At 30.8% G+C, this 16,926-nt stretch overlaps 1 protein-coding gene across 2 annotated transcripts in view; it reads left to right on the top strand.

Annotated features, from left to right (window-relative positions):
* Positions 1–717: 717 nt before the first annotated feature.
* Positions 718–16,926, top strand: part of LOC111626189 (mitochondrial genome maintenance exonuclease 1-like) — a 45,659-nt gene continuing 29,450 nt past the window's right edge. The window contains exons 1-3 of one of the 2 annotated variants that reach the window (XM_023369502.1): positions 718–790; positions 9,494–10,115; positions 15,694–15,910. In XM_023369502.1, the coding sequence (XP_023225270.1) occupies positions 9,521–10,115; positions 15,694–15,910 (812 nt within the window). In that variant the 5' untranslated portion in view covers positions 718–790; positions 9,494–9,520. Of the gene's footprint in view, positions 791–9,362; positions 9,414–9,493; positions 10,116–15,693; positions 15,911–16,926 lie in introns of those variants that run through there. The other variant, XM_023369507.1, reaches the window with a different exon arrangement.

The raw sequence follows: 16,926 nt of genomic DNA, 5'->3' as shown, positions 1-16,926 counted from the left end.
TATAATAAAATGCATATAAAAAATGATGAAATCGAACTCGAAGTTTATATATCTTTCAATAAAAAGAAAACATTCGATCTAGCGCTCTCGCAGTGCCCCTGGTGGTAACATTTCTCTCTAATTGATTTTAGCAACGAGTGAAGATAGGTAGTCGAAAGACCAGTTAATCTACCGACTCTGATAAAAGTAGCGGCCAAGTAGAACTGGTCCCGTAGTCACACGTTTTATGGATTCACTCACCGGATGTTAAAGACGGTTTACCGCATTGGACGATAAACATAAAAAAGTACAGTAGTCTTTTGCTAGTCAGGCAAAAAGACTTAACACCTGAGACTAAAAGGAAAAAAAATCGAAATGACAGCTGCCAATAACAGCGAAGGGAGGATAACAATTTTGCTCTTAAAATGTTTTCGGTTAAGCGCAGTTAAATACGAACTCAAATAATAATTTTATTTAAGAATTATTTTTGTACATCTCCATATGAACCAGGGGAGAAGAATAGAATAGAGTGAATTATTTTTGTAATTCAAAAAGAAAACTTAATTTATTTAGAAACCAATTATTTATTTAAATTATGTAACGTCGTTTTTGTTATATTAATAGTACAGATAAAGCAAATTGAATTATATTTATATTGAACGTTAGAATAATGTCATCAAATATATTTTTTAATTAAAAAACATATGTACTATATAAATTTTGACGCGTGGGGGTGCCATCGGCATCGCGCGAGAAATAAAATAGAAGCAAATAGCTTATAGGGCGTAATAAACTATTTGACAGAAGTACAGTAAGTGAAATTTAAAATATTTGTTTATCGTGTCATTTTTATTCATAGTTTTCGCCCGATTTAAATGCCAATTAGCGGGCTGTTTAAGTGAAAATAAAGAGATCTACAACGTTTTGTAATTATTTATACCACTTTTAATTACTAATGACGATCTCCTATTTTCGTTTATATGAGTGATCAAACTTTACAAACCTATTCTCATAAATTACAGAAATATTGATAAATTAGAATAAGTTATGTTAGGTTAGAATGTGGGTTTCACTGTGCGGCCGTGACGGTGTACGTGGGTAAAGTTTGACCAAATGAGTAAAAGAGTTGCTTACGAGATAAGAGAGGCTATCGCATTTAGAGAATGCGCAGGGGGACAAAACGGGTTCTCGCCGTGGCTGGCAGGGGCACTGCTACACCCCTAAAACCCGAGCGTTGCAACGGGTAGAAAAAGCTTCGTAGTGCCTCGTTTATATTGTTGCTTACGAGTAATGATCGCATATGTTTGTTCTGATATATACGAGAGAAGATGTGCAACGGGATTATGTACTAAGTGTGTTTGCAATCCACTTGTTTATGGAAAACACGAGTGAAAGGAAATATTACTTCCTTCAGAAAGTTACTTTATGAAACGATATTGTGCCTGTCATCTGGTGCTCTCATTTTTTATACTTAATCTCTGTAAAGTGAAATGTCTTATCTACAAGGACTATATAGTCCTTGGTTGCTAGGAGCGTGTTCTGAATCACATTACGGAATGCGATCGGTGTAAATATAACGTGGTTGGAAAGTGAATGGGGGCGTGGTACTTTGTCGTTTTTTTGTTTTGTTGTTGCCGAATTAAAAAGATATAAGTGAAACAGAAGGTGCGGAGTTAATTTATTACAAACAAATGGATGATATCACGTATATTGACTTATCCTTGACATTCTTTCTCCGTTAATAAGTTTGGGATATGAATTTTAAAGATTATTCCCTCATTCCTTCCCACGTAAAGCAGTTTATTTAAATCGTTTTGTTAAAGAAGCGATTTCTTGTACTCGGAATAACTTAAGATGATATGGATAAGCGGGATATATCCTTATTTCTCCTGGTTTATTTATTCTGTATAATATTTATTTATTTACATTTTTAAAATATTATTTTAAGAATCATACGATATATTATCATAATCGGTGTTCCCTCTAAGCTGCGTGACTGCGCACTGCTCAAATTGTTGCCGCGCAGGCGAGCATGCATGCCGATTTGAATTTATTTCTCACTCTGTCTGCAACATGATTATTTCTATGTACATTTTGATGAAATACATTAAATCATTGATACTTTTATACAAAAGATAATATTTTGTATAAAAGTATGTTTTGAAATGAATTTTAATCTCTACTTTATATTTAATTATTTTAATTTTTATAGGAAAAAATAAGATTTCATATATATGAGGTCTGTTCAAAAAATACGTGAACTGACGTAAAACAAAATTTACTTTATATAGAAGTTATGTGTCTGGGTCCCCTTCAAATTACTCTCCTTCCCAACGCACACACTTATCCCAACGGTGTTTCCACTTGTTGAAACAGTCCTGGTACACTTTTGTAATGTCCTTCAGCACCTTCGTCGCATTTGCCTTAATCTTGGAATCATCTCAAATATTCTTCCTTTCAAGGGTCTTTTGAGTTTGGGAAACAAGAAAGTCACAAGGAGCAAGATCAGGTGAGTAGGGGGTGAGGAAGAACAGTGATCGAGTGTTTAGCCAAAAACTAAAGAGTTCTGAGGGCTGAATGGGCTGGAGCATTGTCATGATGGAGAAACCAGTCACTACTCCTCCACATTTCTGGCCTTTTGTGATGGATGGCATCCCTCAGACATTTCAGAACTTCAATGTAGTAAGTCTGGTTTACTGTGGAGCCTTGGGGGAGGTACCCTTAGGATGTCCAGGACGCTCATCGTCTTCAGTCGACTGTTGACTACCCTTAAAATGTTCATGCCACTTGAAACATGCCATACGCTTTGTAGCAACATCACTATAAGCTGTGTTGAGCATAGCAAATGTTTCAGTTGCAGATTTTCTAAGTTTAACATGAAATTTCACAGCAAGTTGTTGCTCCATCAGGTCATTCATTCTGAAATCTGACAAACGAAAAAATCGCACTTTACTAAAAACCGCATAGCTAATCAACAAATAAAGATATCTGTAATCGGAAAACGGCTTTATCACTAGACGATCTGTACAAACCTAGTGACACCAAGCAGATTACCCTGGAACCAACTAGAGCCACACAATTCAAACAGTTTGCGTATTTTTTGAACAGACCTCATATATCCTCAGAAAAATTTTTTGTTCAATCTGTTCAGCAAAAATTTTTTTTGCTCAGAGAAGCATATGTTATGCTCATCTACAAATAAAATTAAGAGGGAACATTGATCGTAATATTATGACATGAGTAAAATTGAAAAAGCAGAACGCATAGCGCTAATTAGTTTTAAATGACAAATGCTTTCTTATAAATGATCGATTGCTAAAATCATATTTAGTATTTTTTTTTTTTTAATATTGCTGATATAAAAATAGAAAAGAGGAGTTACTTAAACATGTTTTTGTGTATTGATTTGAAAGAAGCATTGCACATGATCCTATCATCTAATCTTTCAAATTTTGTAAATTTCTTTAACTATATTTATCATATTTTTGTTTCATATTTATATTTTTTATAAATTTATAAAAGTTTTCAAGTCTCTTACATTTGATTTTAAATAGAAAAAAATCTTTTTTTTAATCACAAAAGACACAGTCTGTCCAAAAATTATTTTTTGAAACCACCATTTATTCAGTTACATGTCATATCACATAAAAGCTTGATTTGTAGAAAAATAAGAGTAATTATGAATTTCTTCAGTAGTGAAATAATCTAAAAAAATTTATCTCATTAATTAAAAATCAATAATTTAAGAAATCATATCTCAGGATTTAGAATGCATGGAAAAAAGAATAATTACAGTACTAATAAACAATAATCTTATAAATATTTATGGAAAGAGATTTTCACACAAATAATTTTTATTAATAGACTTTTACTAAATTCTCATAACATACCATGTAAGTGCATAAAAAATAAACATGTAGACTATATCAGTAGTAGTGGTTTGACACATACTGATCACAAAATTAATTTTCTAATCACAAATTTGAATTAAATTAATTTTATTTTAACAACAAGTTTAATTATGAAATGTTTTTAAAAATTAATTATATTTTCTAATTCACTTTATGAACTAATTTTTATTTTGATTATGAATTATTATATAGAAGATATACGATTGGTCGGTTTTTGATATAAATATAGTTTTAAGGAACATTAGAATTTATTAAAGACTTGTACAAACGAGGGGAAACAGAATAATTTCTATCACTGTTATAAGTAATAATAAAACCATATGTCTCCATGATTGCAATTTTTAATCTTGGTATTAAAAATAAATTCTAATGTTCCTTAAAACTATATTTATATCAAAAACCGACCAATCGTATATCTTCTATAAAATAATTCATAATCAAAATAAAAATTAGTTCATAAAGTGAGTTAGAAAATATAATTAATTTTTAAAAACATTTCATAATTAAACTTGTTGTTAAAATAAAATTAATTTAATTAAAATTTGTGATTAGAAAATTAATTTTGTGATCAGTATGTGTCAAACCACTACTACTTATATCATATATATATATATATATATTCATTAGATGCGATTTGGGTTAATAAATATAATGTGATTAGAAAGTTTACACAAAGTTTTAAAGCGAATAAAACAACTGGGTAGTTTCTACATTCACAAAACATTTATAAACAATATATATAATCGTTATTTTAAATTTCAATGGATTTGACAGCACTTTAGTCAGGACTGCCTTAGCTGGTATGTGTCCATCTGTCTGAATAGGGGTGTTAAGACACCACCTAGTGACAAAACTTAGCAACACTAAATGACTCTTTTCAAAGCGAAAAGTTCAGAATGAGATAGCCTTTCTTATCTCGTAAGCACCGGTAAAAGTTACTTATAAGTGGGCTTTCTCTAACGGCATTCCGGCTGTTTTTTAACCCGCAAATTTCTTAAAAGGACACCTTTTTCTTATTTTGTGTTAAAGTTGAGGAAATTTTATAATTAGAAAGTATAATTAACATTTTAATTTATTAATTTTATGCCCACTTTTTAGGTTTTTAAATATTTGCATGTTATGGCAAGTCATGGATTGCCAATAATCAATATGTAGCCTATTTGTGGCAAGAATCCGAAAATTCTTTACTTGTCGGAACCTGTAATATCTGGAATAATTGTTCCCGTGCTGTCTGGATTTTTAACCCTGCTCGGTAGCTTCCGTAACTGCATTGTGCAAATTGGGCCGGGATACAAACCAGTACGAAGTACGTGAGTCTGAAATTTTTCTTTGTAAACCCCGTTATTAAAACCGGAGGAGCTGCTGGATTATTGGACCATCGGCTCCGTGCTGCCGTTAGAGAAGCCCGGGTTGACCGGTCGAGAATACTGGGCAGCAAAAGTAGTGCTGCCACGCCTCTCAAAAAATGACTAAGAAATCTTATGGACTACGAGTGAAAAAACACGCAATGTCTGTCTTCTCTTAAATGCATTATTATGAAAATTTACAGTAATATTTTGTATTATGTTTTATTTAAACTAAAATTACTTTCTAAGTTAGAAGTTTGATCTAAGTTCATTTTTTTTTTTTTTTGTTAAATTTTCGACTCGATTCAAAGGCAATTTTTTTTTTCCTACTGTAAGCAGTTTTCAACAAACTTTAATAAAGTTTTTTCTATTTGAGAAAATTTCTATATAATTCGAAGGTAGTTTTTAATACGTATTTTACACTGCTTTGTTAATATTTTTATTTTGGAGATGACGGGACGTATTAAATTACTTAAAACATAAAAAAAAATTATGTCGTTCTATTTTGAGATTTATTTCATAACTTAAAAATAATTAATTATAATTCTGGGAAATGGATCTCTTTTTTTCTCGAAATCCCAGGACTGGGAAATGAGAATCCCCGCTTGTAAGTCGTTCGTTCACCTACCTTATAAGTATATGTACCGGCAATTTACCCAAACTTTTTCTTGCTACTATTATTGTTGGTTAAGTCGACTATAAGTGAGCATATGGCACCGAACAAATTTTGATTTTTTTTCCTCTAACTAAAAGTAATCTCTGCCGTAAAGTTTATAGCAACTTCACAACGTGTCCTTTAAGTGCTATTTTTGATTTTGATTTACACTTGAACCTGTCTATCTCAAACATGTTTATCTGAAAATTTTTTGTTTTTCTCTTTGCAATTTCTGTCAAAATTCTATATACTTTGCATGCTTATCTCAAATAATTTTCTCCCAAAATCTCTGTCTCAAATTATGAACTGAAGTGTCAATTACAATTTCAAAGCTTGGCAACTACATATATTTTGATGGCATAAATTGTTGTGACTGGAAGGTCGGCATTTCTTCGATGCCATGTTGGGATGATGCTGCCATGTTCCAGTAGATGGACGTGGAAGCCGCTGTGGTGATTTATTATCGTTTGTTGCGCAGTCACACCTGCGGTGGTTGGATCCGAAATGGAGGAGTGTGAGACAGTTTGTTGGAAGCAAGATGCTCAGATACTAGGTTAACAAATCAATGCCTGTTTATTTTATGTTATATTATCTACATACTATTAGTAGGGAGACAAATAGATATTAAATACTAGGGTGACATTGAAGCATTCATGAGAAAGAGAGTTTACGTGAAATTGCACATTGTTATAAATACCTGGAGATAAATGGAAAACCGTTGTAGATGGGAGGATCGTTATGTTGACAGAAGGGTCAATGAGTGAGAGTCCAGCACAAAAGGGCAGTCTGAAGAAAGTGTTGAAATTTCTTGTTTTGGAGTTGATCGGAGGAGGTAACGATCAGACATTAGAAGATATAACATTAGAAGAGCAGGCAACAACTTCTTGAACATTGGGGGAATTAGTGACAACTGCCTGATCTGGCTGCTATCTGTCACATTAAAAATGGTAGAATATGGCCATGAGGTTGGAAGGTCATGGAAAAGTGTCTCTGTTGGCGTTGAGAACACGTAAGATGAGATGCTCTCGGGTAGAAAAGTTGACAATTATCGCTGTCAACAATATCGTATCGACTAATTTTCCCTTTTTTGTTGATTAAACATTCATTCTGTCCGGGGTTCTTGCATTAAAGTTGGAAAACATCTCTGCAATATAGTACAGTTTCAATTAATGCTGCTTTTGTCTGATTAGCTATGAGTTCGGTTTGCATCTTGTCAGTTAAAGAAAGTTAGGCATAAACTATTGACAAACTATTTTTGTTAAGGAATGTTGAGAATGTCCTATTTATACCTAAGATGGGTATGTACTGTACTTGCTAATGTATTAATAAAATACCATACCTCCAATCAAGCCTATTAATCTATTACTTCTCTTTTGCCTTTGCTTTTTCCCATGTTTATGTGAAGTCAGCATTCCCATCTTTAATCTGTCTTCTCCACTTCTGTCTGTCTGGAATTTCCTCTTTCCCAAATCTTCTGCTACCTTGTCTCTCCATCTCAGCTTCGATCTTCTCTGCTTCCTCCTCCCTGTCACTTCCAACCTCCCAATCCTCTTATCAATGTAGTCCTCACGTCTCTCCACATGTCCAACCCATCCTGCATTTTTTTACTTATAGGACCCACCTTGACTATACCTCTTATGTAATCATTCCTGATTCTATAATATTAAATAATGCTTCTTGCCCACAACCATGGCTACGGAGTCAGTAAAAAAACGCTCAACTCCTACTCCTGATAATTTTAGTAGGCCGACTCTGACTTGGCAAAATTAAATACCAAGCCATTTCATGGGGGGCAGAGGCGCTCATAGGGGGGTACCCTACTTTGAACTTTGAAAGAAGCCTGGGGCATTTACCCAAATACTGTTATAGTTAGTATTTTTAATATTTACCTTACATTAATATTTATTTGTACAAAAAAATTAATTTTTAACAAATACTTAATAAGAGGAGAAAGGGGGTGATAAAATTCTACGTCTTCATATATTTGACAGCATTTGCACTTCAATTTCACCCTTTCAGAAGAGTTAGTCCAACTAAAAAGTGTGTGATCTAGCTAGCTACTTCAGTCCTTTGTTCAGAAAAGAAAAATATGTACTCTGATCAATTAATCTGGCTCATTCAGAAAAATAGAGTACTTATTTAGAGCAGACGTAATAAAGGAATGATTCAAAAATATTCAAATCCAATTGTGTCAAAATAATTTAACTACTAAACACAAATACTTCAAAGAATACTATATATTTAATAAATTAAATTGATGCATTTTGTATTTAAAATAAATGAATTATAACAAAATACAAAAAGATTTTTAAAAATTAACAAATATATAATAAATTTTCTTTTATTTAAATAAAAAAACTAAAGTAAATTTAAAATGCGGGAGTCGGAGTTGACACATCTTTTCTGACTTCAACTCCTCTGGCTAGAAATTCCTCCTGACTTTGACTCCACAGCCCTGCTCACAACTATAATTTAGAATTGAATTAGTTAGCCTAATAAATAGGGTTATAATAAATTGGAGAGCTTAGGGCCCTGATTAGATAAGCCCTCCAATTTATTATAACCCTAGTTATTACCTAGGCTAACTAATTCAATTCTAAACACCGATTCTGTCCTTCATCACAATGTGTGTCTATCTCAGCATTCTTGTCTCTGCTGCCTCCTCCTCCTTTTTCTTGGGCTTTTGTAATTGCCCACATCTTGATCCTGTATATCAGGGGTGGTACTTTTGTGTACATAAGATCTACTTTTTATCTTAAAAATGTGTCATGATCGACTTGTTGTCGTAGGCATAGTCTAAGTGGCGAGAGGGAGGTGTGAAATACATACTATGTTTAGATATGTAAGAAAAGCCACAATTTAATTTAAAACATGAAGAAAAGGTTCTTACATTTTAAACAGAAGAAAAATTGAAACTCAATGTCACTTTCAGGGACCACCACTTCTCCCTTCCTCTCTCTATCATGTCCTGACCTACTCTCTCTGTCCCTCTTTCCGCCTTTCTTTTTTCAGTTTTATGACCCTTTGTCTACATTTCTTATTCCCCTTTTACAACTGTAGGCAAATGGTTGCACATGGACTGACAAAACAGCATCTAGGGGAAGATGCAGAGGTCTGATATCACTATAGTTGCATTTGCATGTTGTGTTCAGTTACAAGAGTAATACATTAAGTCAAGTCATCACAAGTGATTGACCAAAATTGGCTTTGCAATTGACTTGTTGGCCACCCTGCTGTATATTATTTCAGGTCTTACCACAGTGTTATATAATCTTCCTTCCATTTTGCAGCTTATTTTTTTATTACACAGCATCCCACTCGTCTTTCTCAGTTCAACCAGCTGTTCTGAACTATACTGGATTTCTGCACTCATTCCAACGTTACATGCTGTGAATATGATAGTACATATGATCCAAGATACTTAAATTTGGAAGCTGTTATAAAGTTTTAACCCTGGAGTTGTTTGAAATTTATTGTAATGAACTTCCATTGAAAGATCTTTACAACGAAATAAAATTAAGAGTATTATCCCTAAAAAATTAATACTTATAATATTTATTTTTATAATATCAAGAATTAAGTGTTTATACTTTTATTTTCAGGATTATTTAGAAATTCTAACTTCAAACATGCAAATAAGACAGCAGTGGTATAAAAATGTAGTTTTTGCTATTCAGAGATTTAATTCATCAAAAGTTAAGGAAACTGTTAAACACAAATCATTTTCGAATGACGGTCAGACAGTTTTGAATAGCATTAAATCAGCTCCAGTTATAAAAAGAATAAATTGGGAAAACATTAATCTGTTTGGTCCATTACTGAAAAGGAGAGCTCATAAAAAAAGTTTAATAAAACCTGTTTCAGATTCTCTATTAAGTAATAATGAAAACTCTTCAAATTTTTCATTTATTGAAGAAAAGAAATGCCTTCTGTATTTTGAAAATTTGAAAGCCGAAGACTTTGTACTACATAAAAATAAATATATTCTACCATCTTCTAATTTTAACATAACTTATGCATTAGATTTTCCATTATTAAATATAAGTAGTAATGATAAATATGAAGGGATACCATATTTATCAGAGTTAAAAAATTATAGTTTTCCCAGTGTTACAACTGTTTTAAATCAAACTATGTCGCCGACAAATATGGCAATTCTTCAAAAATGGAAAGCCAAAATGATTTCAGAACTAGGAGAAGAAGGATTCAAAAAGTACCAGAAAGGTAAGTTCTATGTAATTTTTGTTTTATTTTATTAATTAGATCAAATATTATGCAGAAATTCTACCTTCTACATCATTCAATAATGTATGATAATTTTTATTAATACCAAGGACATAAACATAAAAATTTTTATTTTTTTTTAATTTTATATTTTTGTACTAGCTGTTACCTGCAGATTTTGCAAGCAAAATTTGCAGCTAACAGCTTTATATTCAGTATTTCAACAACCATAGTAATTGTTATATAACACCTACTGCTGAGAATGATGAGAATTGCCAAGAATCAAACAAACTATTTTCAATTTGATCAATTTTCTGGAACATTTACAATCATTCTATAATTGAACCAATATGCAATAACAAATTCAAATTTAAAACGGTTTGAACATTTTTAAAATCGAAATAGATAAAAATATTTATAACAATGTCTAAAATGTTATTAATTTAATACACCTAAGTACTCGATGAAGACTAAATCTTCTTCCTCTCCCCTGCGGAGGAATTTTGAAAAATCCCTTCTTAGTGTGCATTCTCATGGCATACCCTACCACAACACAGATAAAAACAAAAAATCGCATCTAAAATATACAGTAGAAGCCATTCTTCCGGTTAAGTCTTAATCCTCTCCCTCCCCCCATGGGGGAATTTCGAAAAATCCTTTCTTAGTGTGTGTTTCCATGACGTACTCTGTCTACCAAATTTCACCTCTTTAGGTTAAGTGGTTTACTCTGGGCGATGATGAATCAGTGAGTGAATGAGTGAGTCATTCAGTCAGTCAGGACAAGCAATTTTATATATTTAGATTATTAAATTGAGCAAAATATATTAAATGCATAAGTACAAATTTATACAATGAATAAAATCTTTGGAGAATTGACATCTGATTAAATATTTGAAATAGCTTATACTTTGATAAATAATCAATACATTTATGTATATTGAGCAATTACGGTTTTATTTTATACTTTTATATTGTTCATCCAATAGTATTTAATTGATTTGGCTGATGATTTTTTAAATAATTAATTATAAATTTATTTTTATTATTTAGAATTTTAATTAATATTTTAATGACAAAAACATGATCAGTTTTTCAGAATTTTATTAATTTTAATAAGACAATAAATTTCATAATACTTTCAGAAGTATATCAATTTTTAATGTTAGAATTTTGCATAAGACAATATGAAACTATAGGTGATGTTAACCATAGTTTGAATAATCTGTAATTGATATATTGTGTTAACAGTATATAAAATATTAAATTTTTCTTTCTTCAGAATCATTGTTAATTATGTGTACAGTTTTTGAGTCCGTTTATTTTCTCTCTGTGGTGTACCATGATGTACTATTGGCAAACTCTCTTCTTTAATTTCATGTATTAGGTTGTATGGAAAATTTGTAGCAATTTGTTTATTTCCATAACATATAGTTGAGACACTGGATGAAATGGAAATTATTAGAATTATTGGTATGAATCAATGTATATTATGAAAAATGATGTGCATTAAAAAATATTCATTAAGATTATTCAAATAATCTTAGTGAATTTTTCATAAAGAACATTTAATTTGTCTTGTTACAAAAATGGAAGCAAGCAAATTTAATTTTTGACACCTGTTTCTTTTCTCCTATTAAAAAGATAAAAATGATATACAGACAGCAGGAAAAAATATGTGATGTTTATGGTGATGGTGCTATAGCAGAGTCAACTGTTCAAAAGTGGTTTGCTAAATTTAAAGCAGGTAATTGCAACCTCAAAGATGCCTCACACTTAAAAAGACTCTGTTATTGAAGAGGACCAGATCAAAACTATTAGATGACAAACCTTATTACACAACTTGAGAGATAGCTTACATAGTGAAGTCATTTCAACATCTGAAGAAGCTCAGATACGTGAATCGTTAAGAAATTTGGCTACCTCAATGGAAAAAAACTTCTTGGATTGCATCTCCAATTGCAATTCTCTTCAAAAACAAAATGAAAATGACTTTTCTGAAATGTATAGTGACAGGTGATGAAAAGTGGATCATTTAAAACATCAGCCAAAAATGATCATGGGCAAGAAAACTGAACCACCATTAAAAACTCCAAAGGCCTTCCAAAGAATGTTTTGCTCACTGTTTGGTGGAATTTGAAAGAAATTTTGTACTACAAGCTGTTTCCACAAAATCAAACAATTGATTTTAATAAGTATTGTTCCCAACTGGATCAACTGTGAAGATAGCATTTGAAGAAAAACATCCAGAATTGGCCAACAGGAAAGGCATTGGTTTCATCAAGATAATACCAGAGCACACACTTCTTTACAATCATGTCAAAAATTATTGGAACTAGGATAGGATTTTTGCTCCACCTCCATATTCCCCTGACCTGGATCCATTGGACTACCATTTTTTCCAGACTCTGTAGAATTTTCTATGTGGTAAAAAACTTTGATAATTTGGAAGCTTGTAAAAACCATGTGGAACAGTTTTTTGTGGGAAAAACTAGAAGTTCTATGAAGAGGGTATTATGAAGCTTCTCCATAGATGGCAACATGTCATTAAAAACTACAGTGATACAAAGTTGAATAAAGGTATATTTTTAGTTAAAAAATTTTTTTTTATTTTTCTCAAAAATCACTACAAATTTCCAGAACAACCAATGCAAGTTTTTGAAATCTCCTAACATTGAAGAAATCACTTAAAATTTGTTTCACATTTTCTAACTCATAGCTTATTCACGACTAGTAAATAGGCTTATAAGAGGAAATTTATATGCCACTAATACTGCTAAAAGTCCATGTAGACAATGCCTTGACCACCTCCCCATTATGTACTTGAGGTGCAGATATCATTCATATAACACAATATTCCAACAAAGTGCCATTGTATGCAAATTCGTGCTATATGAAACAAAGGACTAATACAAAACATTGTCTTAGGTTCCAAAAGTTAACGAAAGTATACTGTTCTTATTCATTACTAAGAGAAATGTTTATTAAAGCAATTTATAATTTATTTCCAATCAATAATTAACTAACAATCTCAATTAAAAATACTGTTTTATGTGATAATATTAATGTTAGTTAAATGAGGGCATTTTCTTCTTACAAAGTATCATTGTCATCTCAGCTTTTTTGTTGATCTTGATTAGAAATATCAGCAACATTTTCATTTTTTTATAGTCTTGTCAAAAATTATGATAAAAATATGTCTTGTTTATAAAATTGTACTCCCTGCTGTGTTACCAGCTTAGAGGTATGAAGGAGTACTGTACATGTCATGAGTTGATATTTGGCACAGAGTATTTGATGCCCAAATCATGCATGCATAAAAAAAACCAGACTTGTAGGTACTTGGGACAAAGAACCGAGTCAAAATAAAATACAAAATGGCAACACTCTCTACAAACAGGCAGTAGTGTAAGATTTGTGCATGTGTTGCTGGTTGGGAAGTTGGAAATGTGATCATTACGAAATCAAACTTTGACAAACACGTGCATTGGGAAGTTTGAAGTGAGAAATTGAATTTTGACAAACAAATCTTTGGAAAAAACCAATTTACCTGTCACGTGTTATTCTCCACATATCTCTGGTTGCCACGTGCTGACCTTGACTGATTGACCCAAGATATCTCGTTTCAGAATTGGAACATTTTTCAAAGTAGATGGCGCCAGTTATAATTTTATATTAAAACTAACTTCTGAAATATAATTTTTTTCTTTTTACATTTATTAATATATATATATTGTTTGTGCAAAATAAAAAAATAATTTCAGATATGATAGCCACAATTATTTTTTTCAAAAACAGGAAATTTTCATTGGGCATCAACAAAAATTCAACCCGGGGCAACACACAATGGAGAGAAATTTCGAAATTGGATAGGTTAATTTCATTGAAAATGCATCATGGACGACCTCGTGGCCAAGGCCAGCAAAGTTTGAATGATCACGCTCAAAACCAGCGATACCAAAGAAGATTGGAGAATGAGAACGGGACCCACCTTGAGCGTCGAAGTGATCCAACTTAGTAGTGAGTCTCTGAGATATAGTCTTGTCCCAAATACAGCTTTGCCATTTTACTTGTTTATGGATGAAAAAATAAAAATTTTAATCAAAAATTTGTTCTAGCAGGTTGCATTTGTTCAATCGAGGACTGAGCAATTTTTCCAGAATTTGTGCTTGAATACCAAATTACTCGAGTTGGGAACAATTTGAGTACTGAGATACCACCATATTTTGTTCATCATTTTTACGAACGATTACTTATCTGTGGTTAAGTAAAGGTTAATAATTATTGCTTACCCTAAAAATGATTAAATAAACTTTACTAAATATAAAGAAAAAGTTTATTAAAAAGAACACAGTGACAGTCTTAAAAGCTAAAATATGAAAGCAATAAATATAGAAAATATAGTGCAAAAAAGAAAAAAAATTTTGCACTACCAGTTTTCACTAAAGTAAGCCTGATGAAAGGCACAAAACAAATTGAAAATTTCAATATTTTCTAAAATCCATGGGCAAATTTGAGACAACATGCAAGCTTACTTGAATAGAAAAAAATATCAAATAACAGAGATTATGCTTAAAAATTGTGAAATTTTGTATGGATGATTTTTGAAACTGTTAGAGCGAAACCAGAAATCGTGATGTATGGGGGATTTTCCCAGTTTTCAAACCATGTTATAGAAATGCCATGTTGTATGAGGGATACCTGTACTTTACATGATCCTTCTTCCCCCTTAAAGTATACATGACCCTTAATTGTTGATGGATAACTACATCTCTAAGTTTGATTAGTATATTTTGACATTTTACCATTGTTAAATTAATCTTTAATATTTCTGGAATTTTTAAAATTTATCAAATCTTGTTATGAAATATTTTCTCCTTGTTTTTTTTTCTTTTTTAATTTTTTTATTCTGTGATTATTAAAAAGACTTTTTTATATGTCTGCAATGGATTTGTCAATTGTGGGACAGACTAGGTGGCAAAGGATAGGCATGGGTTGTCTAGAAGTAAAAGCATGTGAAAATTGGACTCAATCTTACAAAGTGATGGACTGACATCTTTACTTTCTAGGAAATATAGGTTTTTAGTTATCTTGATTAGGAATAGTCTTTCTTAGTAATTAATTTCATAGTTTTTAACTTCAAAAGTAAATTTTAATTTTTTATTGGCTCTTGTTGTCACAATAGAATTAGTGTCAAGCTATAACAAACCTCAACATCTTTTGGATACATGTTTCTTAAATTTCAATAAACAATTCATAACAAATATTGAATAATGAGATTGATTTATTTGCTGAATAAAATTTATTATATTTTTATTATAGATGAAATTTGTTATTGCCTTCAATGAAGTGTAATTTTCCACATTTTATATAATTAGTATAGAACTTTCAAATAATCAATGATCAAATGTAATTATTTTTAAGATGATACATTACAATGCTATTGAAGTTTTAAAAGCAATAAATAGAGAGATTTAATTTAAAAAGTTAAATGCAGTTTTATAATCAAGAGACTATGTTTGTTCTGTCAAAACTAAAAATGTATTTTTTTTTTTTATATGGTATTTTTTTATTATTCCAGATACATTTGAAAATGGATCATCTCTTCATCGTTGTATTGAAAATTATTTATTGGGAATACCTGAATCTGAATTAATTATAAAAGCAGAAAATTTAGGACATTGGAAAAGCTTAAAAACAGTGATTCCATATATTTGTAATGTAAAATTATTAGAAAAACCTGTTATGCATCCTTATCTTTTATACAAAGGAATAGTTGACTGTGTTGCCACCTATAGGTAAGTAAGTAAAAGTTTTAATTAAATATTTAAATTGAGGAACACATTAAAAATTATAACAATAAGAATAATAAATTAGGTTTATAAAAACCTAATTTATTTTGTTGTTATTGTTTTATTATTTTGTTATAAAACAAAATAATAAAACAATGTAATAATATATATGAAACAGGATAAGATTCAAACAATTAAACAAATACGCCTTTTCACTCCAGCAATATGTTTTTAATAGAATAAGAATGTTTGACCTCTATTAATAGATCATCTTCAGTAAGAACATAGATAACTTAACAGAATTGAATGTATATAATATTACATAATAAATAGAATATATACAAATTTTAAACACAATGGAAACCAATAAGAAAAATAACAAAAATAAAATTGTAAAGAAACATAAAAATAAAGTTATTAAATAAAAGTATATAGCCAGTCCTTGCTTAATAGTCTACCTCCTTAATGACTGCTTGAACTTATAACCAGCTTTCCCAGCACAGGAAATCTATTTCTTATTATCTAGTTTCTGCAGTTGGTTAGTATTCACTATGTGAAGTATTCTCAATTTCCAAGTCCACATTTTTTGTTTATAAATTTGTTCTTTGTTATGCATCCCATTTGAAGAATTCAGTGACTAAAATATTAATCTGAAAGCCTTTTTCTTTTCAAGAATGAACTTTAATTTTTTAGTATACTGTACGTCATTTTATATAATAATATAATATAACAAAAACAAAGATTTTATAATTTTTGCTGATTGTATTCTTATGTTCTGTAATGTGTGAGATGCAAATTAAAACAAAGTTATTGAGGCAGAGTTTCCTTTAGATCTTTTCTTTATCTAGAATTAATACATAACGAAAAAGCTCCTTGTTTAAAGACAAATTTGCTTAATGATCTAGTCATAAGAATGGAACAGCCATTAAGTGAGGAGTGGCTGTTTATACAAATTAAAATAATATTTAAGGTAACATTATAAAACATTAGAACGTTAACTTCATAGATGGATTGCTAAGCAG

This window comes from Centruroides sculpturatus, unplaced genomic scaffold (assembly GCF_000671375.1).
Source record: "Centruroides sculpturatus isolate CEXI.00-Female unplaced genomic scaffold, Cexi_2.0 scaffold22, whole genome shotgun sequence".
Classification (NCBI taxonomy): Eukaryota; Metazoa; Arthropoda; class Arachnida; order Scorpiones; family Buthidae; genus Centruroides; species Centruroides sculpturatus.
This window is presented reverse-complemented; position numbering and strand designations above follow the sequence as displayed.